Genomic DNA, 24,143 nt, shown 5'->3' with positions numbered 1-24,143 from the left:
TTCTAGTATTACTGTCCATGGGATCTCACCCAGCACTTCCCTAAGTTTTATGAAGTCGGCTTTCTTCAAGTCAAGAAATTGAGTCCTAGTATGCTTAGCTGCTCCTTTCCACTGTATAGTAAACTTCAGAAGAGCATGATCACTCGCGCCTAATGATCCTTCCACTTCTACCCCACTAACCAGGTCATCAACATTGGTTAGGACCAGATCTAAAATGGCTGTTCCTCTTGTTGCTTCTCCCACTTTTTGGACAATGAAGTTGTCTGCAAGGCCAGTGAGGAATCTGTTTGACCTTATGCTCTTGGCTGAGTTTGACATCCAACAAATATCCGGGTAATTGAAGTCCCCCATTACTACTATCTCCCTTCCTTTTGCATGCTTGGCCATCTGTTCCAGGAAGGCATCATCTATGTCCTCCGTTTGGCTTGGGGATCTATAGTAAACTCCCACAATGAGGTCACTCTCCCTTAATTTTGACCCAAATGCTCTCACTTTGGCTTTGAGGTTCTAAATCTTGGATCTCTTCACAGGTATACACATCCCTGACATATAATGCCACTCCTCCTCCTTTCTTGTCTGGTCTGTTTCTCTGAAATAGATTGTATCCCTCCATTATTACATTCCAATCGTAAGCAGAAGGCCGATTAGCTGCTATCCCTGTGCAAAGGTCAGGGGGGGCAGGGTTTCTGTTGAGGCAGGTGATTAGCTGTGGAAGGAGCTTATCAGAGCTTGCAGGGCAGCGGTTCTTCAGAGCTTATCAGAGCTTGCAGGGCAGCAGTTCCTGTTCCTCAGAAGGCTTGGTTTCCCAACGCTTAATTGTCTTGGTCAACCCCCTCTGCACACCTTCCAGCGTGTCAAAATCCTTCTTAAATTGGGGCACCCTAAACTGGACACAGGACTCCATGTGTGGTCTGAACAAGGCAGAAGAAAGTGGGGCTGTTACTTCTCTTGATCTGGACACTTGAGTTCTTTGGACGCAGCCTAGAATAACAGCCTTTTTTGCTGCTGCATCATACTGTTGACTCATGTTAGTCTAAGACCCCAGGTCTTTTCCACATGTACTACTGGCAAGCCTGGTATCCCCCATCTTATATTTGTGCAGCTGATTCTTCTTCCTAAGAGCAAAATCTTACCTTTCTTCTTACTGAAATTTATTGGATGCCTTTATATACCACCTGTTTCTTCAAGAAGCTGTGGTGTAAAGTGGTTCTCCCCCTCATCGTTTAATCCTGACAACAACCCTGTGAGGTAGGTTGGGCTGTGAAGCCATCACCCAGTGAGCTTCATGGCTGAGTGGAGATTTGAACCCAGATCTCCCAGGTCCTAGTCCAAAACTCTTAAGCACTCTACTCGAATGAGACTCTTGGAAAATGCATGCATGCGGATTTAATGAAAGTTTCAGTGCAATGTCTTGGTGTTTGTATTTAAAGTTGTGTACACATGTATCAATGACATTAATATATTAATGGTAATCACAGTAGAAGAGCAAATTTTAGGTATTTCTAGACGGCGATGGGGTTAGTTTGGAATGCTGGGATTGAACAATTTCCACATGAATCTCAACAAGATCTAAAATATAAATACAAAACGCCAACAGCAACAACCCCTGAAAAAAAGTTCGTACAACCATCTTCTCGGGGTTCCTACTCTTTGTGAGGATGAACCTTGTTGCTACAAATAAAGATCTGGTCTCCTGACCGCTGTTTTGCTCCCTTAACTTGCCTGGATTCTCCTTCTTTGCTGACCCCCGAGGGACCACGGGGTGTGGCTGTTGGGATACTGCCAGGGAGACGGAGACATCAGGCAGCCCCCAGTTGTCTCTGGACGATCACCGGTCTCCCGTGGAATAGCATCAGTCAATTAGCGACAGGAGCCTCAGAGACATTCCAAGCCCCATGCCCACCCTTCCAGCAGAGTCTCCACAAGGAAAGATGCCGACAGGAGAGCATATTCACAGCTTTATTCAACGTAGTTCAGAACAAAGGAAAAACATGACTGCTTGCCTCCGTGTCCAGGAAAACAGCCAGAATACAAAAGCTATATACAAAACGGAAGTTCCCAGCAGAAGCTGGAAGTAAACAGGCATGTGACACACAACAGTCTGTTTCCTTTTAAGGTGGAACAGAACTATATCCTAACAGTGGCCCCTTGGGGAGCTGGGCAGCGGAGGAAATCATCACCCCAGGATTTTTTCCTTCTCAGTGCTTTTCCACCTGAGCCTCTTACCTAAAAGCCTTAGACCCCGCAATGAGACAGGATTGTGTCCCTGCCCTCAGTAGACAAAATAGCTTTCCCCCACCCCCACCCCAAGATACTGAGGTGCCCTGAGGGCTGTGCGGGACCCCCAGTCATAGAAATGAAAAGGGGAGGGGCTCAGGAAAGTTTCAGGTGGGGAGGGGCAGCACAGGCTCCAGAAGCTCCTTCTCACTGATCCCCCCCCCATGAAGTTCCTTTAAGACCCCATGTTTCAGAGGAAAGGTTCACCTGCAGCGAAACAAAATGCAGCTGCCCTGGCTGAGTGGAGCCAGGCTGGGGGGCACCTTGAGGACCCTGGAAATGTGTCCCTAGAAGAAATGTGCCTCCCCAGTTGGAGGCAGCCCTCCTTCTGAAACACCAAGAGAGTAAACGGACAGGAGAGGAGCAGAAAGCGGAGTCCCCTCAAGATCAGTATTGGGACCTGTGGCTTTTCAACTTGTTCATAAATGATCTAGACTTAGGAGGGAGCAGGGAGGGGGCAAAGTTTGCTGATGGCAGTAATTTGTCCAGGGCTGTTCAAAGAAAGAGAATTTGCAAGGAGCTCCAAAAAGTTATCCAAATGGGGTGAATGGGCAGAAAACACAGTTCATTGTCAACGAGATTAAAGTGATGCATGCAGGGACAAAAAAACAACACCTCTGAATATCATATACAGGATCACGGGGTCTGAATTGGATTTCCCTGTGTGCTCTAGGAGACCAGGAGAGAGGGGAGCTGGTCGCAGCAGGAGGGGGAGTCACCCTGGATGCTTCAGCAACCGGCCTCCTCTGGGTCTCCTGGCCCCCTCCTCTCCTTCCACCGAGCCTGAACTGATCTCTGCCCCAGACTCTTCCCACTCACCAAACCCTGTTTCCTCCTCAGCTTGCAACGCCTCCTCTCCCTCCAGTTCTTCTCCCCTTTCTCCCTCTATCTGCTCATCTCCATCCCACCACCAGTTCCCAGGCTCTGAGCCTTCTTCCCTTGTGGGTCCCCCAGCTTGTGCCCCCCCCCCTCACCAGCCAGTCCATGACAACAACAGCAGCCACAGCACTGTGGTCCTCTGGTAGGAAAAATCCCTAGCAGCATGACTGAATAAAAACTTCTGGGACTATGGAAAAGTACTATCTTCCCCAAACCCCAGAATAAGCAGGAGCTCCTGGGTTGCCCCATGGGGTGAAGATGGGCCCATCAGGAGACTTCCCTGGTCCCTGCAGCCCCTCCGTTCCCCTCTTGCAATTAGGCTTGGGGGGAAATCACCCATTAACTTACAGTATTATCAGTTTTCTTCAAAATGCTTAGGAGGCAGGGATGAGGTTCGGGTGAAGAAGCCGTGCTTGGAGATCATGCGGTGGGGGGAGGGACAGAGTTTGGTGCAAAAACCGTCTTGCATGCTTCAGTAGAGCAACTCCAGGGCATGAGCCAAGTATCGGCAGGGTAGGGGCCACATGTAGAGCAAGTCCCATGCTTAGGTCAAAAACACACACAGAGGCAGCAGGACGTCTTCAGTAATACTTTACTGAGCTTTCAAAGCATACAGTTCTCATTGGGTCCCCAGTGAGGCACAAAACTTAGCTCCTGAGAGCAAATCCAGTTTCAGCAATAAAAAAATACAGAACACAGGATATCCAAGTCAGGCACACACACCGGCAGAAGGGAGCAAGGGAGGAAAGAGGCTGGAAGGAGACAATGGGCAATGGATGTGTGTCTTTCGCTTCCTGTCGTCTGGGAGGGAAGTCAGGAACTCAGCATATTCAGGGGCTTCATGAATAAAAGCTTTCTGCCGGCTGCTTCCAGGCAAATGGGCATCACAGAAACAAACACTGTGATTCTTAGTATGTTGCCATATGAATTGTTTTTGATAGGTTATCACGATGTGGTCTAGAAACCAGTTTGGGACAATATATCGCCCGGCCCTAATCCACACTGACCACCAGCAATCCAGATAAACACTCCTTTATAAATAAAGCACTTTTTGCAATCTTTTCATTTAAACTGCTTCTCCTCTCTGAGTTTGTTGATGGTTTGTAGGGTTTCAACTCCTAAAGTTCTTCCTGTCCATAAGTCTGTTGATTTAGAACTTCCACTAGGACTGAACATCTATCTACTTTCCTGATATTTATAAGGTTTGTCTTTTGTGTGAGTTTGTTGACATAAATCAAGGGTTCCACTCTGACTGAAGCTCCTTCCACAGTCCATACAGTTCAACAGTTTCTGCCCTGTGTGTCTGCTGATGTTTTCTAAGGTTTCCATTCTGACTGAAGCTCTTTCCACACTGAATGCATTTAAAAGGTTTCTCCCCTGTGTGAGTCCGTTGATGTATTCTAAGGTTTCCATTGTGACTAAAGCTCTTTCCGCACTCCAAACATTTAAATGGTTTCTCTCGTGTGTGAGTCCGTTGATGTATATTGAGGTTTCCACTCTTACTGAAGCTCTTTCCACATTCCATACATTTATATGGTTTCTCCCCTGTGTGAGTCCGTTGATGTCTTCTAAGGCTTGCATCGAAACTGAAGCTCTTTCCGCATTCCATACATTTATATGGTTTCTCCCCTATGTGAGTCTGTTGATGTGCTTTAAGGTATCCATTTCGACTGAAGCTCTTTCCACACTCAATGCATTTAAATGGTTTTTCCCCTGTGTGAGTCCGTTGATGTATTCTAAGTGTTCCAATCTGATGGAAGCTCTTTCCACACTCTATACATCCATATGGTTTCTCCCCTGTGTGAGTCTGTTGATGTGATCTAAGGCCTGCATCGAAACTGAAGCTCTTTCCACATTCCATACATTTATATGGTTTCTCCCCTGTGTGAGTCCGTTGATGTCTTCTAAGGCTTCCACTATCACTAAAGCTCTTTTCACACTCCATACATTTAAATGGTTTCCCCCCTGTGTGAGTCCGTTGATGTCTTCTAAGGTTTCCAAGCTGACTGAAGCTCTTTCCGCACGCCATACATTTAAATGGTGTCTCCCCTGTGTGAATCCGTTGGTGCATATTGCAGTGTCCACTCTGACTGAAGCTCTTTCCACACTCCATACATTTATATGGTTTTTCACCCGAGTGAGTTCGTTGGTGTGATTTCAGATTTCCTTTCTGACTGAAGCTCTTCCCACACTCCCTGCATTCATATGGTTTCTCCCCTGTGTGAGTCTGGTGATGTTTATTGAGGTGTCCACTCTTACTGTAGCTCTTTCCACACTCCATACACTTGTATGGTTTTTCACCCGTGTGAGTCCATTGATGTGAACTTAAGTGTCCACTCTGACTGAAGCTTTTTCCACACTCCATGCATTTAAAAGGTTTTTCCCCTGTGTGAGTCTGCTGGTGTTTATTGAGGAGTCCTCTCTGACTGAAGTTCTTCCCACACTCCCTGCATTGGAATCCTTTCTTGTCCATGTGACTCCGCTGATGTGTTCTAAGTTTTCCACTATCAGTGAAACTTTTCCCACTCTCCATACCTTTCAATGGTTTCTCCTCTCTTGGAGTCGATGTGAGCTATGTTTGCTAATTCAATGAAGCATATTCCATATTTCACACATTTTAATTTCTATTCCTAATGAAACGAAAGGTGCCCAATCCCCTGGAATTCTGAATGTCTTCTCCATCACCTTCTTCAGAATGGGAGGAAAGGAAATCCTGTTTGGGTTTCAAGGAAGAGAACAAAGGGAAAGAGATGCCATTAGCACTGTCTTATATTTCAACATCTCCTACATTCCCCCGCCTCCTATCCATATTCCCAACTTTTAGGAAATTAAGATGCAATGTCATCAAATGTTAGTAATGCAGCAGAAACCTTTCATAATCCTCAATCATTGTTAATAAAGCAGCATGATCTTGGAATACATCCTTTTCAAATCAATTGTTTCCTCACAGGAAAGGCAGCTGCTCTCTGTCCATGAAGAGGCCCTCTCTTTCTCCGATCCATCGTTCCTTTGGACATTCCCCATCCTCTGCATCATAATCCTCCATCCACCTCTAGATCTTCATGAATCACCTGCACAGTCCCATTGGCCTCAGGAGGTCCATGTGGACCATTATGTGAGGCCCAGGTCTACGTCTTTTCTGGGGAATGTGGTCTGGATCAGTCAGAGAACTAGTGACAAGGCTTGGTGCTTGGGGTCAGCTGAATAGGTGCTCAGGAAAGCTCCAGTTCTTGGAGATGGACCTCTGTCTACATGCCTCCCATTGGATGGAGAGAGCAGGAGAAGCAGAAGGAAAGCAGATGGCAAATGGGAAACACCCCCTCCCATTGTTCCTTATAATAATGATGTGCTGCCTGATCTCACGCCCGTCTTCTGACTATCCTAATGTGACACTGAAAAAGCTGCATATTAAAGGCAAATGGATAACTGTACTAGTGAAAACTTCAACCTTTAATATGTAGTGTTCATTTATTGATGGCCTGAAGTTGTGTTATTTCTAGAGACATGAATTTATTCCTCTTCTGTCTCAAATATCGTAATTATCTGATGTCATGGGGTGTTATGGGAGCAGGAGTACCTTTGGTGGTAGTACCTTATGGGGTAATTTATTCACCATTGGTCCCCACCCTGCACTATGCTCTCACCTGAGGCTTCCAGAAGCTGTCAGGATGCAACAGGGGCCACAATCCCAGGAATGGCTTCAACCGGCTGGCAAAACCAGGTGAGGATAGCTGATGGGTCTCAAATCCTTGGTGGGTTGGGGAATTCTGTTGCAGGTGAAGAAAGGACCTGGTGGATGGAGAGGATGAGACCAACAGTGAATCCCACAGTCAAGAAGGCAGATTCTGCCCATTCTGCAGAGGAAAGTGAAGGGCAGATGGGGCTCATCAACTGGGGAAGGGAGCCCATCAAGAAGGAAAACTCTGGTCCTAAACCTTCACGGCCTTGTGAGTTATGTTCAGGAGAAGAAAAGGCTGTGGAGGAAAACCTACACAAATCCAGAGTGGAGTCTCTAAGATGGTTGGATGGTGTCCTGCACACCTTCTTCATTCAACTCCTGCAGCCAAGCTGGTGCCAAACCTACTGCTCTGTGTTCCTTGGGACCATTTCAGCCAGGCTGAGAAAGGGGTCTTCTTGTCTAGGCAGCCCAGGACCCCCAAACACACTGCCCAGGCAGTGCTGCTAACCCAGCAGTTTCAGGCAGAGAGATGAGCTCAGACCTGTGTATCAAAGTCTCGCCGATGTAGAACAAGGGAAACAGAAACTTTGAAACTTTTAAATTGGAGCTAGTGAAGATGGTGAATGCCCTGTGTGGCTGTCTGGAGGTGGTTGGAGGATGGATGGCGGCCAACACATTGAGGTTCAATCCTGACAAGACAGAAGTACTGCCCCTGGGGGAGGGTGGGGGCCTTCCTGGTCCTGATGGGGTAACTGTGCCCCTGAAGGACCAGGTGTGCAGCCTGGGGGTCATTTTGGACTCCCAGCTGTGCATCGAGGCGCAGGTCAATTCTGTGTCCAGGGCAGCTGTCTACCAGTTCCATCTGGTACACTGGCTGAGAACTTACCAGCCTTCAGACTATCTCACCTGAGTGGCACATGCTCTGGTTATCTCCTGCTTGGTCTACTGCCATCTGCTCTACATGGGGCTACCTTTGAAGGTGACTCTGAAACTGCAACTAATCCAGAATGGGGGAGCTAGACTAGTTACTGGGAGCACATCCGCTGTAAGTTTAAAAAGGGGAATGTTACTCTGCTAAATTGTACAACTTGTTAACACAAGTTGGAAAGGATATAATCAAACAATATTTCCTCTCCTGCATTCCTGAACATTCCCACAGTGTCATGGTTGCATTTTTCAGGCATAGAAAAGTACGGATGGAATGTGTAGAGACAATGCCTAACCAATAATAATAATAATAATAATAATAATAATAATAAAATTTTATTTATATCCCGCCCTCCCCAGCCAAAGCCGGGCTCAGGGCGGCTAACAACACTAAAATAGTGCAACATTATAAAAACATTATAAAAAATTAATTAAAATCAAATTCAAAATTGATGGCAACCATAAACTAAAGTTTTGTAAAGATTGCCAAAGGAGGGAGTCAGGCTGCACCCTGACCAACGGCCTGGTGGAACAGCTCTGTCTTGCAGGGCCTGCTGAAAGATGTCAAGTCCTGCATGGCCCTTGTCTCTTGTGATAGAGCGTTCCACCAGGTTGGAGCCGCAGCCGAAAAGCCCTGGCTCTAGTTGAGGCCAGCCTAACCTCTCTGTGGCCTGGGACCTTCAAGATGTTTTTATTTGAAGACCGTAAGTTCCTCTGTGGGGCATACCAGGAGAGGCGGTCCCGTAGGTACGAGGATCCTAGGCCGTATAGGGCTTTGAAGGTTAAAACCAGCATCTTAAACCTGATCCTGTACTCCACCGGGAGCCTGTGCAGCTGGTATAGCACCGGATGAATGTGATCTCGCAGCAAAGAGCCCGTAAGGAGTCTCACTGCAGCATTCTGCACCCGCTGGAGTTTCTGGGTCAGTCTCAAGGGCACTCCCACGTAGAGCGAGTTACAATAATCCAGTCTGGAGGTGACCATCGCGTGGATCACAGTGGCTAGGTCAGGGCGAGAGAGGTAAGGAGCCAACTGCTTAGCTTGGCGGAGATGAAAAAATGCCGCCTTTGTTATAGCTGCAATCTGCGCCTCCATGGAGAGGGAGGTATCGAAGATTACACCCAAACTCTTAACGGACGGTGCTGGCACTGATTGCACCCCCGCAAGAGATGGGAGTTGCCCCCTCAATCCCATATCATCCCGTCCCAGCCAGAGGACCTCTGTCTTCGAAGGATTTAACTTCAACCGGCTCCCACGTAACCATCCAGCCACAGCTTCCAAGCATCTGATCAGTGTGTCTGGGGCCGAGTCAGGATGGCCATCCTTCAACAGATAGAGTTGGGTGTCATCAGCATACTGATGGCAGCCCAGCCCAAAACTCCGGACAAGCTGGGCGAGGGGGCGCATAAAGATGTTAAAAGGCATCGGGGAGAGTATCACACCCTGAGGCACTCCACATACCAAGAAGTGGCGGGATGACAATTCCCCCCCAAGTGCCACCTTCTGTCCCCGACCAGAGAGAAACGAGGGCAGCCATTGAAGGACTGTGCCCTGGATCCCCACGTCGGCAAGGCGGTGGTCCAGGAGTTCATGATCGACCATGTCGAAGGCTGCTGACAGGTCTAAAAGAATCAGCAGCCCTGACCCGCCTCGATCCAGCTGCCTGCGGAGATCATCTGTTAGGGCGACCAGAGCCGTCTCGGTCCCATGACCAGCGCGGAAGCCAGACTGGAATGGATCCAGAGCCTATTGGTTCAAGAAGGTTCTGGTAGTTTTACTCTGTATGATTCAAAGCTGGTGTTTTCTCTAGATCATGGGGAGGCAAACTAAGGCCCGGGGGTATAAATACGACGAGGATGATGATGATCTTGTGGGTTTTTTTAAAGTTATTTTGGAATTCGTACTGATATATCAGCTCATAAAATGTTATGGGTGGAGAAAATCACAGGGTTGCCATAAACTCTAATCCCACCCAGGAAATCTCATTCATATACATTCTGTAAATTTGGGAAGGTCACAGACCTCACCTGTGCTAATACTGGCAGTCTTTGGCCTACACAGGCAAACCCTGTATGTAGAGCCTCCAGCCACAGGCACTGTCTATCATGAAAATGGGTCCTTTGACTGGGAAGATTCATGCAGTCACTTTAATTGGATGCTGAAGGATTGTATCTCAGCTCGTCAGTCACTCTGACATTGCCTACAAAGAATAAGAGGAACAGAATGCTTTTGAGGTGCAACTTCTAAATCAACCCTGAGAGCCATTCCATGGACTCTGCACCCGTTTCTGATGACAGGTGTACATTATCCTCATCCTCAATGAACCAGGCAGTGGAAAAGACAATAAAGATGGAAGCCTGAAAGAGAGGAAAAGGTTTCTGGCTGCTTCCTGGGTAGGATTGCGGAAATAAAGAGCCACTTCTGAGAAGGCCTCCCCCCTCCCCTCTTCCTCTCAGGATTTCCTCTCCTCTCCAGGGGACCAGTGGTTGGACTGGGCAGAATTGCTGTGTCTGGACAGGACAGGGGCATATGGGGTGGGAAAAGGATGGAGCTTGCAGGAAGGAAGGGTGGGGGAACAGGACCCCCCACTTTCCAGGGATCCCTCTGGTTGCCTTGAAAGGGTGGCCCATTCCTGGGCAGGAGGGAGAAGCCAAGGCTGTCCCACCAGAGATCCCCCGCGGCTGCCACGATGGAGACGCCCCCCCCCCATAGACTGTCCTTCCTATCTCTCCCCCCCCCCCGCCAATGCTGCCCTTCCCTGCCCCAGGGATGCTCCCCTTCCTCTCCCCCACTTCCTTGACCCCCTCCCTCTCTCCAGAGTCTCCCCTGCATCCAGAGGCTCCCTTGGCTCCGCTAATCCCACACCCTGCACCCCCATCTCTCCAGCCGGAGGCCCCCCCCCCAAGAGAAGCAGGGGAGGGACGGGGGTCTCTATCCCTCGTGCCCGTTAACCCTTTCGTGGCCCACCTCTCTCTGCACGGAGCCCCCCTGAGTGAGGGCCCCATGCCCGCCCCTACCAAGGCGCCTAAGGGGCCGAGAAAAGCCCCCTTCGCATCACTGCTGACGGGGCCCACGGAAGGCGCTTTGGGGAGCTGTCAGGGGTCTCTGGGTACTTTTCTCCCCTCTCCTCCCCCTCCCCGCGACCCCTTTACCTCTTCGTCCTCCATCGGGATTTTCATTTACTTTCCTGCAACATCCACGGGGCGGGGGAGGCGTTTCAGGCGTCTAGGGAGGTCGCATGATGGTTTATCTCCTTGACATCTGGTGGGAGGGCGTTCCACAGGGCAGTCACGACAACCGAGAAGTAACCTCACTTCTCGCAATGAGGGACCTGCCAGAAGACCCTCGGAGCTGGACCTCAGTGTCCGGGCTGAGCGATGGACGTGGAGACGCTCCTCCCCTTCTACTGGGCTGAGACCTTTTGGGGCTTTCAAGGTCAGCGGACCGGGAGCCAGTGAGGATTTCTTAGGACCCGTGTTCAGGGGCCAGCTGTTCGGGGGCCTTTCAGCTGCTGTCCAAAACTGAATGTATCCCTTGCCGGAAGTAATCCATAAACCTCTCCTGCTCCGCCTTCTCGGGATGCCATTGGTGCGCGATGCTCCGGCTCTCGAGAGAGGGAGAGGCGTGAGCTCGGCTGGCCAAGGGTTAAACGGAAACGAGCTGGATTCCTAGACAGGAAAGTAAGAACGGGGGGGGGGGCAGGGTCCTCCAGAGCGAAAGCCCAACCCCTCCCTTTCCTGCAAGAAGTCGGGCGTGTGGGGGTCCCGTTGGTTCGGCTCTGCAGAGGCTGCCTGGGGGCGCCTGCTGGGATCCGGTGAGTCTCCTCTCTCCCAGGATAGGGCCCATGGGGAGAGCGGGGGTCCCAGCGCTGCATGGCGAGAGGGGGACAAGTCAGGGCGCGGGGGGTCGTAGGAGGGCGGCAGCTCTGCTCTTCCTTTGCATGGATGCGCTGCTGGCCCCTTGGATCCAGGAGCGGGGAAATGCATGCAAATAAACCCCATTCAGATGTATGGTTGTTGTTTAGTCGTTTGGTCGTGTCCGCCTCTTAGTGACCCCCTGGAACAGAGCACGCCAGGCACATCTGTCTTCCACTGCCTTATCTCCTCCTGGCTCCAGAGTATTATTGGCCAGACCTAGGAGTCCCTTAGGAGTCCTAAGGGACGCGGGTGGCGCTGTGGGTTAAACCACTGAGCCTAGGACTTGCCGATCAGAAGGTTGGCGGTTCGAAGCCCCTCGATGGGGTGAGCTACCATAGCTCCTGTTGCTCGGTCCCTGCTCCTGCCAACCTAGCAGTTCGAAAGCACGTCAAAGTGCAAGTAGATAAGTAGGTACCACTCCGGCGGGAAGGTGAACGGCGTTTCCGTGTGCTGCTCTGGTTCACCAGAAGCGGCTTAGTCATGCTGGCCACATGACCCGGAAGCTGCACGCCAGCTCCCTCGGCCAATGAAGCAAGATGAGCGCCGGAACCCCAGAGTCGACCGCAACTGGACCTAATGGTCAGGGGTGCCTTTACCTTTAATAGGAGTTTTAATAGCCTTTGGAGGTACAGTGGTACCTCAGGTTAAGAACTTAATTCGTTCCGGAGGTCCGTTCTTAACCTGAAACTGTTCTTAACCTGAAGCACCACTTTAGCTAATGGGGCCTCCTGCTGCCGCTGCACCACCGGAGCACGATTTCTGTTCTCATCCTGAAGTTATTAACCTGAGGTACTATTTCTGGGTTAGCAGAGTCTGTAACCTGAAGCGTATGTAACCCAAGGTACCAGTGTATACATTTGGTGCTGTGACTCAGATAAATGGAGGCTTTCTTTGAACCCACCCAGCTGTGGGTGCCTCAAATGAGGGAGCAGTGCCCCCCCCCAGCTCTCTGTGTGTCTCAGGCAAGGGGGGGCTTCTCTGTGTGTTTTGCTCGCAGTTAAATTGCACATTTGGGGGGGGGAGCTTTCTTTTTGTGTGTTTTGCATTAACACTTTTGTCTCCAGCTCAGCCAGGGCTGGAGGGCCAGCTCTCTCTCTCTCTCTCTCTCTCTGTGTGTGTGTTTTTGGACCCACCCCCCCCCCCGGCAGCAGTGGACTGCCAGCTGTGGGTGCCTCAACCAGGCAACAGCAGGCTCCCAGCTCCGTGAATGTCTATGTATTGTCTGAAGCTCAACCAAGAGGGTTGTGAGGAAGGGGGGGGGAGTTTTCTCACTTTGTGTTTTGCTTGAAGGCTCCTGTCCGGCTGCGGGCTGGGGCTGCAGAGATCGGGCTCTCTCTCCTCTTGGCACAACTGCAAGTTCTCTGCCCAGGACTGACGGGGTGTGCAGCCGAGGGGGGGGGGCATTTATTTATGAGTCTTTTCTTTCTATAGGCTTTCTCACTGTCGGCCTTGCTGGCCACCAGTCTCTTTTCAAAAGGCTTTCCCTCCACCTTTTATTTTATCTGCAACATGTCGGAAGGGCAGGGAGTCCCCCTTGTGTAACAACTTAAGCAGGAGGGGATAATGGGGGGGGGGTCACACTCACAGGAGGAATGGACTCCATTACAAGGCATGGTGAATAATTTTGGCAAATTCAAGCACAAATATGGTGGAGCAATGAACCTCAAACGACTAAGAACTCCCTGCTGCCCCCCCCCCCGGCTCGTGGGACCTGGAGCAAACCAACCAGGTCTTTTGAAGCGTGACAAAACACCCTGGATGTTGGGAGCAGTTTGCATACGCAGACTCCTGGGTAGCAGTCCTGAGAGAGAGCCCTACATAAGTTGAAAGGACAGTATTGTACCTCGCTGAGGATGCAGTGGGCACTGAAGGAGGCAAAAGTAATGAAACCCCAGAAGAGCACTTTTCCAGAGGAGAGGAGAAAAAGAAATAACTGACCTGGCCCCCCAATGGCTCCCATATCAGCCTTTAACTGACCAGACTAGGAGTTTTGATAGCCTTAGGGGGCATACAAGACCCGGACTCCGAGCCTTCTTCCCTTGGGGGTTCCCCAGCTGGTGCCTCCCCCCCTTTCACCCAACCAGTCCATGACAGCAACAGCAGCAACAGTAAATTCAGTACGATGATAATAATATGCACACTGGTCTTCTGGCAGGAAGAATAATAACTTCTGGGACTATGGAAAAGTACTATCTTCCCCAACCCCCAGAATAAGCAGGAGCTCTGGGGTTGCCCCATGGGGTTCGTGAGTGAAGATGGGCCCCCCAGGAGACTTCCCTGGTACCTGCAGCCCCTCCTTCCCCCTCTTGCAATAAGCCTTGGGGGAAATCTCCCATTAAATTAGAGTATATTAAGTTTTCTTCAGAACACGTAGGACGCAGGGAGAAGTTCTAGTGAAGTAGCAGTGTGTGGATCTCATGCGGTGTGTGGGGGGGTGAGAGAGTTTGGTGCAAAAACCAGTCACACACAGATGCACCCATCTTGCATGCAAGCAACTCCAGGGCATGAGCCAAGTAGCAGCAGGGTAGGGGCCACATGTAGAGCAAGTCCCACTCTGAGGTCAAAAACACCCACAGAGGCAGCAGGACTTCTTCAGTAATAGTTTACTGAGCTTTCAAAGCATACAGTTCTCACTGGGTCCCCAGTGAGGCACAAAACTTAGCTCCTGAGAGCAAATCCAGTTTCAACAGTAAAAAAATACAGCACACAGGATATCCAAGTCAGGCACACAAGGGAGCAAGGGAGGAAAGAGGCTGGAAGGACACAAGGCAATGGAGGTGTGTCTTTCGTTTCCTGTCGTCTGGGAGGGAAGTCAACAACTCGGCATCTGCAGGGGCTTCACGAAGAAAAGCATTCTGGCGCTGCTTGCAGGCAAATGGGCATCCCAAAACATACACTTTGATTCTTGGTGTGTTGCCATATCAATTGTTTTTGGAAGGTTATCACGATGTGGTCTAGAAACCAGTTTGGACAATATATCGCCCAGCCTTAATCCTCACTGACCACCAGCAATCCAAATAAACCCTCTCCCCTTCTCTATTGAAAGGTACTTTACATCTTAGATTATAATCACATTGTTTGACATTGCCTTCAATATTTCATTACTATACAGTTTTACACATAAATACCAGAACTTCACATACACAACATGTATTAAAGACTGATTTCCTGCTGAGTTCATTTCTGTGAAGAAAAGAGTGGACTCTGAGAGGAAGACATCCAACACTCCATACATCTAAATGGGTTCTTCCATGTGAGAATCATAGAATCATAGAATCATAGAATCATAGAGTTGGAAGAGACCACAAGGGCCATCGAGTCCAACCCCCTGCCAAGCAGGAAACACCATCAGAGCACTCCTGACATATGGTTGTCAAGCCTCTGCTTAAAGACCTCCAAAGAAGGAGACTCCACCACACGCCTTGGCAGCAAATTCCACTGTCGAACAGCTCTTACTGTCAGGAAGTTCTTCCTAATGTTTAGGTGGAATCTTCTTTCTTGTAGTTTGGATCCATTGCTCCGTGTCCGCTTCTCTGGAGCAGCAGAAAACAACCTTTCTCCCTCCTCTATGTGACATCCTTTTATATATTTGAACATGGCTATCATATCCCCCCTTAACCTCCTCTTCTCCAGGCTAAACATGCCCAGCTCCCTTAGCCGTTCCTCATAAGGCATCGTTTCCAGGCCTTTGACCATTTTGGTTGCCCTCCTCTGGACACGTTCCAGTTTGTCAGTGTCCTTCTTGAACTGTGGTGCCCAGAACTGGACACAGTACTCCAGGTGAGGTCTGACCAGAGCAGAATACAGTGGCACTATAACTTCCCTTGATCTAGATGCTATACTCCTATTGATGCAGCCCAGAATTGCATTGGCTTTTTTAGCTGCCGCGTCACACTGTTGGCTCATGTTAAGTTTGTGGTCAACCAAGACTCCTAGATCCTTTTCACATGTACTGCTCTCAAGCCAGGTGTCACCCATCTTGTATTTGTGCCTCTCATTTTTTTTGCCCAAGTGCAATACTTTACATTTCTCCCTGTTAAAATTCATCTTGTTTGTTTTGGCCCAGTTCTCTAATCTGTCAAGGGTGAGAGAGTCTCTGGATTTTCCTTAAACACTCCATTGTAAATAAAGCGCTTTTTGCAATCTTTTCATTTAAACTGCTTCTCCTCTCTGAGTTTGTTGATGGTTTGTAGGGTTTCAAATCCTAAAGTTCTTCCTGTTCATGAGTCTGTTGATTTAGAACTTCCACTAGGACTGAACCTCTTTCTACTTTCCTCATATTGATAAGGTTTGTGTTTTGTGTGAATTTGTTGACATAAATCAAGGGTTCCACTCTGATTGCAGCTCCTTCCACAGTCCATACATTTAAACAGTTTCTGCCCTGTGTGTCTGCTGATGTTTTCTAAGATTTCCATTCTGACTGAAGCTCTTTCCGCACTCCATGCATTTAAATGGTTTCTCCCCAGTGTGAGTCCGTTGATGTGTTCTAAGGTTTCCATTAAAACGGAAGCTCTTTCCGCACTCCATGCATTTATATGGTTTCTCGCCTGTGTGAGTCCGTTGATGTTCTCTAAGTTGTCCATTATCACTAAAGCTCTTTCCACACTCCATACATTTAAATGGTTTCTCTCCTGTGTGAGTAAGTTGGTGTATATAGAGGTGTCCACTCTGGCTGAAGCTCTTTCCACACTTCATACATTTATATGGTTTCTCCCCTGTGTGAGTCCGTTGATGTGTTCTAAGGTTTCCATTAAAACGGAAGCTCTTTCCGCATTCCATGCATTTATATGGTTTCTCGCCTGTGTGAGTCCGTTGATGTATTCTAAGTTTTCCATTGAAACGGAAGCTCTTTCCACACTCCATACATTCATATGGTTTCTGCCCTGTGTGAATCCTCTCGTGTAATTTAAGGTCTCCATTCTGACTGAAGCTCTTTCCACACTCCAAACATTTAAAGGGTTTCTCTCCTGTGTGAGTTCGTTGATGTGTTCTAAGGTTTCCATTCTGACTGAAGCTCTTTCCACACTCCATACATTTATATGGTTTCTCGCCTGTGTGAGTCCGTTGATGTTTTCTAAGTTGTCCATTATCACTGAAGCTCTTTCCACACTCCATACATTTAAATGGTTTCTCCCCTGTGTGAGTGCGTTGATGTATATTGAGGTGTCCACTCTGACTGAAGCTCTTTCCACACTTCATACATTTAAATGGTTTCTCCCCTGTGTGAGTCTGCTGATGTAAACTTAAGTGTCCACTCTGACTGAAGCTCTTTCCACACTCCATACATTTAAATGGTTTCTCCCCTGTGTGAGTCCGCTGATGTTTTTTAAGACTTCCATTATCACTAAAGCTCTTTCCGCACTCCATACATTTAAATGGTTTCTCCCCTGTGTGAGTCCGCTGATGTTTTTTAAGACTTCCATTATCACTAAAGCTCATTCCGCACTCCATACATTTAAATGGTTTCTCCCCTGTGTGAGTCCGTTGATGTATTCTAAGGTGTCCATTATCTCTAAAGCTCTTTCCACACTCCATACATTTAAATGGTTTCTCTCCTGTGTGTGTCCGATGATGTAAACTTAAGTGTCCACTCTCACTGAAGCTCTTTCCACACTCCATACATTTATGTGGTTTCTCCCCTGTGTGAGTCCTTTGATGTGTTCTAAGGGCTGCATTGAAACTGAAGCTCTTTCCGCACTCCATACATTTATATGGTTTCTCCCCTGTGTGAATCCGCTGGTGTAAATAAAGGTATCCATTATCACTAAAGCTCTTTCCACACTCCAAACATTTAAATGGTTTCTCCCCTGTGTGAGTCTGCTGATGTAAACTTAAGTGTCCACTCTGACTGAAGCTCTTTCCACACTCCATACATTTAAATGGTTTCTCCCCTGTGTGAGTCCGTTGATGAGTGCTAAGTGCATCACTCCGACTGAAGCTCTTTCCACAATCCAGACAGTTAAATGCTTTCCCCCCTGTGTGAGTCCGCTGGTGTATATTGAGGAGTCCACTCTGACTATAGTTCTTCCCACACTCCCTGCATTGGAATCCTTTCTTGTCCATGTGACTCCGCTGATGTGTTCTAAGTTTTCGACTATCAGTGAATCTTTTCCCACACTCCATACCTTTAAATGGTTTCTCCCCTGTTGGAGGTCGTTGATGTGAACTATGTGTGCTCATTCAATGAAGCATATTCTGCATTTCACACATTCTAATTTCCATTCCTAATGAAACGAAAGGTGCCCCATCCCCTGGAGTTCTGACTGTCTTCTCCATCTCCTTCTTCAGATTGAGAGGAAAGGAAATCCTGTTTGGGTTTCAAGGAAGAGAACTAAGGGAAAGAAAATAAATCAAGCTCCATTAGCACCTTCTCCTATATCAACATCTCCTATATTCCCCCACAGCCTTCCCATGTTCCCAATTTTTTGGAAATGAAGTTGTAATGTTAACAAATGATAGTAATTCATGAGCAACTTTCATAATCCTCAATCAATGTTAATAAAGCAGCTTGATTTTTAAAAGAATGATGTGCTGTCTGATCTCATGCCCATCTTCGACGCAGGACTATCCTAAAATGACACTGAAAAGCGGATATTCAAGGCAAATAGATAAACTGTACTTTGTGGAATATGTAGTAGCTTGAATAAGTAGTATTAATTTACTTATTGCCTGAAGTTGTGTTATTTCTAGAGACAAATTTATTCTGGTTCTGTCTTAAATATCATAATTATACGATGTCTTGGGGTGTTAGGAGAGAATTAGTTCCTTTGGTGGGGGTCATGTCATGCACGTTATGGGGTAATTTATCCATCAATGGTCCCCACCCTACACTCAGTTCCCACCTGTGGCTTCCAGAAGCTGTCAGGATAGAATAGGGATCACAAGCCCAGGAACGGCTTCAACCGGCCGGCTAAACCAGGTGAGAATAGATGGTCTCAAATCCTTGGTGGGTTGGGGAATTCTGCTGCAGGTGAAGGCAGGCCCTGGTGGATGGAAGAGGATGAGAACAGCAGTGAATCCCACAGCCCAGAAGGCAGATTCTGCCCATGCTGCTGGGGAAAGTGGAGGGCGGATGGGGCTCAGCAATCTGGGAAGGGAGGTCCTCGAGAAGGAAAACTAAACCTTCGCTGCCTGGTGAGTTATCTTCAGGAAAAGAAAAGGCTATACAAATCCAGAGTGGAGTCTCTAAGATAGTTGCATGGTGTCCTGCACACCTCCTTCCAGCCACTCCTGCAGCCAAGCTGGTGCCAAACATACTGCTCTGTTTTCCTTGGGACCATATTAGCCAGGCTGAGAAAGGGGTCTTGTTGTCTAGGCAGCCCAGGACCCCCAAACACACTGCCCAGGCAGTGCTGCTAACACAGCAGTTTCAGGCGGAGAGATGAGCTCAGACCTGTGTATCAAAATCTCTCCAATGTGGATGTGCTATTTACATCATATGTCACTGTAAAAGTATTCAAAATATTTGTCTTTTGAAGAAAAGACCACCAAGTATCGGATGGCCCCTTCAAAGCTAATGAAAGACTTGTGCCTGGAGCTTTTGGGGGTGCAGGACCAGGAAAGCTTCTGCCACCATGATCCTTCCAACTGGGATTCAGGCCTCATCATGTGACAGAAACTGCCCTCGTTGCTCTGGCTGATTATCTCCAATGCGCTAGAGTCTGAAGGGAAAGCTGTTTCCTGGTTCTCCTAGATCTCTCAGTGGCTTTGGAGACCCATCGAGAAGGAAAACTCTGGTCGTAATACTTTGCTGCCTCGTGAGTTATCTTCAGGAGAAGAAAAGGCTATGGAGGAAAACCTACGCAAATCCAGAGTGGAGTCTCTAACAAAGTTGCATGGTGCCCTGCACAGCTCCTTCCAGCCACTCCTGCAGCCAAGCTGGTGCCTAACGTACTGCTCTGCTTTCCTTGGGTCCATATAAGCCAGGCTGAGAAGGTGGTCTTGTTGTCCAGGCAGCCCATACATCAATTAAAAAGTATTCAGAATATTTCTCTTTTCAAGAGAAGATCACCAAGTATCCGGTGGCCCCTTCAAAGCTAATGAAAGTCTTGTGACTGGAGCTTTTTGAGGTGCAGGCCAGGAAATCTGCTACCATTCCAATTGGGATTCAGGCCTCATCATGCAACAGAAACTGCCCTGGTTGCGCTGGTTAATGATCTCCAATGCGCTAGATTCTAAGGGGAAAGCTGTTTCCTGGTTTTGCTAGATTTCTCAGTGACTTTGGAGACCTTTGGCCGTGGTATCCTACTGGACCCTCGAGGAGAGCTGGGGAAATGGTTATGCAGTGGTTCCCCTCCTTCCTCCTGGGCCATGTCCAGAAAGTGGTGTTGGGGGATGAGTGTTCTGAACCCTGGGCTCTCACTTGTGGGGTGCCTCAGGGCTCCGTCCTATCAGCCATGCTTTTTAATATCTATATGAAGCTGCTGGGAGAGATCAGCAGGGGTTTTGGGCTGGGTGTTCACCAGTATGTGGGTGATACCCAGATCTTCTTCTCGTTTAAATCGGAATCAATGAAGGTGATGAATGCCCTGTGTTGGTGCCTGGAGGTGGTTTGAAGATGGATGGTGGCTAACAGAATGAGCTTGAATCCTGACAAGACAGAAGTACTGTCCCTGGGGAACAGGGGGTGGGATGGTGTGGGGGACCCCCTGGTCCTGATGGGGTAACTGTGCACCTAAATAACCAGGTGCGCAGCCTAGGGGTCATTTTGGACTCACAGCTGACCATGGAGGCACAGCTCAATTCTATGTCCAGTGCAGCTGTCTACCAGCTCCATCTGGAATGCAGGCTGAGACCTTCCTTCCCCTCAGACTGTCTCACCAGAGAGGTGCATGCTCTGGTTATCTCCCGCTTGGACTACTGCTATGTGGTCTACATGGGGCTACCTTTGAAGGTGACCCAGAAAGTGCAACTGAATGGGAGCAGCCACCGAGACCACATATCACTGCCCTTAAAGGACCTTACCTGGCTCCCACCAGATTTCCAAGCATGATTCAAACTGTTGGTACTGACCTTTAAGTGGCATGGCTGCATTTTCCAGGCTTAGAAAAGTATTGATCTAATGCAGGCGTCCTGAAACTCAGCAGTTTCCTTTCTGCTGAGAGCTGGTGGTGGGATAAGTTGCTATGAGGTTATGAAGAACCTTTCTTGTTTTGGGGAACCAGATGAAGCTGGTTTAAACTGGAGTGAGCCAGGCTTGTTATCCAGTCCCAAGGTTACTCTGACATTTAATAGAATATAAATTACAAGGCCGAAATGCACCTAGTCTGCTATTTCTCTACTCTGTTTGTGTGATTCTCAGTTGATTGCTGTCTTGGTATGCTAAGTTAGGGTTTTATGTCAGTTAAGTATTTGCTATTTTTTTGGATCCTGTTATGCTTCTTTGCCTTCAGTAATAAATTTATTTGCTGAATGAGATCGCTTTGGAGCAGCAAGATCTGCAACCTAAAGCCCTCAACAGCCTCGGCCCTGTAGACCTGAAGGAGCATCTCCACCAACATCGCTCAGTCTGGACAGGGAGGTGGTCCTTCAAAGGTCTTCTGCTGATTCCCCCCCTGCGAGATGCGAAGTTACAGGGAACCAGGCAGAGGGCGAGGAAGTGGGCAACATTCTGACATTTAGAAGACAGCTGAAGGCAACCCTCTATCAGGAGGTTTTTAATGTCTGATGTTTTACTGTCTTTTCTTTGTACTGGAACCAGGAAGTGGAAGAGAAACTTAAAGATGGAAGCCCGAGAGAGAGGAAAAGGTTCCTGGCTGCTTCCTGGGTGGGATTGCAGAAACGAAGAGCTGCTTCTGAGAAGGCCTCTCCCCTCCCCTCTTCCTCTTCCTCTTCCCTCTCCTCTCCAGGGGGACCAATGGTTGGACTGGGCAGAACCACTGCGTCTGGACAGCGCAGGAGCTTATGGGGTGGGAAGAGGATGGAGCTTGCAGGAAGGAAGGGGTGGGGGGACTGGACCCCCCACTTTCCAGGGATCTGTCTCTGGTCCCCTTGAAGGAGTGGCCGATTCCTGGCTGGGAAGGAGAAGTCAAGGCGGCCCCTCCAGAGAATCCCAGCAGGCGCCACCATGGAGAAGTCTCCCCAAAGACTGGTCTTCCTATCTCGCCCCCCCCATTGCTGCCCTTTCCTGCCCCAAGGATGCTCCCCCTCCCCACTTCCTCGACTCCCTCCCTCTGTCCCAGAGTCTCCCCTGCACCCAGAGGCCTCCCTTGGCGCGGCTCAGCCCTCATCCCCCATCTTTCCATCCTGGGGGGCCACCCCAAGACGCACAGATTAGGGACAGGGGGGTCTCTATCCAGGCGACCCTCACGCCCGTTAACCCACCTTTATTCGTGTGAAACCCACAGGGCCCCAGGGATGCCTACTCGGGGGAAACAGGGAAGGGGGCCCTCGTGGGGACCCCCTGCGTAGGCGTCCCATGTCCGCCGCTGCCAAGGCGCCTAAGGGGCCAAGGAAAGCCCCCTTCGCAGCACACGTGCAGGGATCCAGGCCCTGCCGACGGGGCCCACGAAAGGCGCTTTGGGGAGCTGGCGGGGGTCTCTGGGTCCTTTTCTCCCCTCTCCGCCCCCCCCCCCCGCGACCCCTTTACCTCTTTGTCCTCGCTCCCGAGTCTCATTTCTTTCCTGCAACATCCACCGGGCGGGGGTTCCCTTCCCTGCCGCTCCGCCTTTCCTTTCCAAAGCGCGCTCCCCTAGAGCCACGTTGCAGAGCAGCAATCCGGCGCAGAAGCTCCACTTGCGGGCGAAGCAGGCAGTTTGGGAGGGGGGCTCTCTCCGCTCATTCCGGAAACAGAAGCCGGATGGCGAGGAGGAGGAAGAGGAGGAGGAAGATGGTGTAGCGCATGATGAAGGGATTTGGGGTTGTGGGGGCGGGGTGAGAGGAGGATGTACCGGGAAGGGAGGAATTGAGGGGGGCGAAGAAGAGGAAGGTTCCCCCCTCCCTTCTTCGTTCAGGGGATGAGGAGAGCGGGGGAGGGGCTGATCCCGGCAATCCATTTGCAAGGTGCGCCCCCCCCTATAATGTTTGCATTGCAAAATACTTCCCTCCCCCCACCCCCCCACGCCGTGATCTTAGATCCATTCCATGTTTTAGGTATTGGTGCACATTGAGCAGCGGGTTGGGCTCTGTGACTCCTGTGTAACGGGGAAAATGGGGCTTGGGCTTTTGCACACACACACACACAGAGAGAGAGAGAGAGAGAGAGAGAGAGAGAGAGAGAGAGAGAGACCCGACACAATTCCTCCCTTGTGTCTCCGTCAGAGGTAACACAATGCGGCCAGGAAGAAAGCAAGGCAGCTGTTGTTCTGTTTGCCCACAGAGCCCCCCCCCCCATGCGAGGAGTGAAGCAGCCCAGAACTAAAGCGCGTTGCAATTTGTACACCCTCAGATAGTAGGCCCCCCCCCCTCACAGAGAGAGCACCCCAAAAACATCCCTGGTTGCGTCACAAAATGAGTTGTACGTGGAAATCAGATCAGACTTCGAGATCCTGTTTTGGCAACATGACAAGTCTGGGATGCCTGAGGATTCCTGCTCGCTGCCTTTTCCTGGCCAGCCGGAGAGATCATTGGAAAGGGCGGATTTCTTGACTCCAGAATCCATCATCGCAGACCCGTTTCATTCAGGCCTAGAGATCTGCTCTTTGGCCCAGTCTGCTTGGATCATGTGGATCATCAATGGATCATATGGATCACCACTGGATCATCCATGATGTCATGCCTTTCTCACGGGAGGAGGGGGCTCAGGAAGAATCTCCTGCCACGTGACTGGGGGGGCTGGAGGCTGACGGGGGCCAGACAGGGCTGCTGTTTTGCTCTCCGTACTTTTTCAGCTCAGCTTTACTGGCAGAAGTTACATTTCATCCAGAAATGGGTGGATTCATTGAGGAAACGGAGCTACGTTTCAAAGAGGCAAATGTGTGTACTTTGTTACCATCCAGTGAGTTGTGTTGCAAAGGCCATTTGCAGAAAGGCTCCTATTGTATCACCTGCGGCTACATGCTTTGATCTTTTTGCGGAAATGTTATCCTCGGGCTGAGACCATTTAGGGCTTTCAAGGTCAGCCCCGACACTTTGAATGGTGATCAGAAACGGATCTAGAGCCAGTGAGGATTTCTTAGGACCCGTGTTCAGGGGCCAGCTGTTAGGGGGCCGTTCAGCTGCTGTCCAAAACTGAATGTATCCCTTGCCGGAAGTAATCCATAAGCCTCTCCTCCTCCGCCTTCTCGGGATGCCATTGGTGCGCGATGCTCCGCCTCTCGAAAGAGGGAGAGGCGTGAGTTGGGTGCGCTCGGCTTGCCAAGGGTTAAACGGAAACGAGCTAGATTCCTAGACAGGAAAGTAAGACGGGGGGGGGGGGGAGAGGGTCCTCCAGAGCGAAAGTCCAACCCCTCCCTTTCCTGAAGAAGTCGGGCGTGTGGGGGTCCCGTTGGTTCGGCTCTGCAGAGGCTGCCTGGGGGCGCCTGCTG

General features: G+C 49.5%; 2 protein-coding genes across 3 annotated transcripts; both read right to left on the bottom strand.

The window, feature by feature from the left end:
* Positions 1–4,097: 4,097 nt before the first annotated feature.
* On the bottom strand, positions 4,098–9,962 carry LOC310659136 (uncharacterized protein). Its single transcript, XM_083402286.1, has 3 exons — positions 9,790–9,962; positions 6,801–6,945; positions 4,098–5,869 (listed from the first exon to the last, which is right to left on the bottom strand). Exon 3 carries the CDS (start codon positions 5,687–5,689, stop codon positions 4,391–4,393), a length of 1,299 nt encoding a protein of 432 aa, XP_083258412.1. The 5' UTR covers positions 5,690–5,869; positions 6,801–6,945; positions 9,790–9,962; the 3' UTR covers positions 4,098–4,390.
* A 5,808-nt stretch (positions 9,963–15,770) lies between these two features.
* Positions 15,771–22,510, bottom strand: LOC310659096 (uncharacterized protein). 2 transcript variants are annotated; one of them, XM_083402159.1, is made up of 2 exons: positions 22,268–22,510; positions 15,771–18,010 (listed from the first exon to the last, which is right to left on the bottom strand). In XM_083402159.1, the coding sequence occupies exon 2, from the start codon at positions 17,857–17,859 to the stop codon at positions 16,045–16,047; it is 1,815 nt and encodes a 604-aa protein (XP_083258285.1). In that variant the 5' UTR covers positions 17,860–18,010; positions 22,268–22,510; the 3' UTR covers positions 15,771–16,044. The 2 variants fall into 2 exon arrangements, with proteins under 2 accessions (XP_083258285.1, XP_083258286.1); XM_083402160.1 differs by having other exon boundaries at positions 15,771–17,986.
* Positions 22,511–24,143: the final 1,633 nt, after the last annotated feature.

This window comes from Podarcis tiliguerta (genome assembly GCF_965153285.1).
Source record: "Podarcis tiliguerta genome assembly, chromosome: 10".
NCBI lineage: Eukaryota > Metazoa > Chordata > Lepidosauria > Squamata > Lacertidae > Podarcis > Podarcis tiliguerta.
Note: the sequence above shows the minus strand (reverse complement) of the source record. Positions and strands in the feature narration are given on the sequence as shown.

What these genes read in the sequence shown, in the direction of transcription:
- LOC310659136 (XM_083402286.1), bottom strand. Translation starts at nt 5,689, where the DNA reads ATGGAGAGTGGGAAAAGTTTCACTGATAGTGGAAAACTTAGAACACAT.
- LOC310659096 (XM_083402159.1), bottom strand. Translation starts at nt 17,859, where the DNA reads ATGAGCACACATAGTTCACATCAACGACCTCCAACAGGGGAGAAACCA.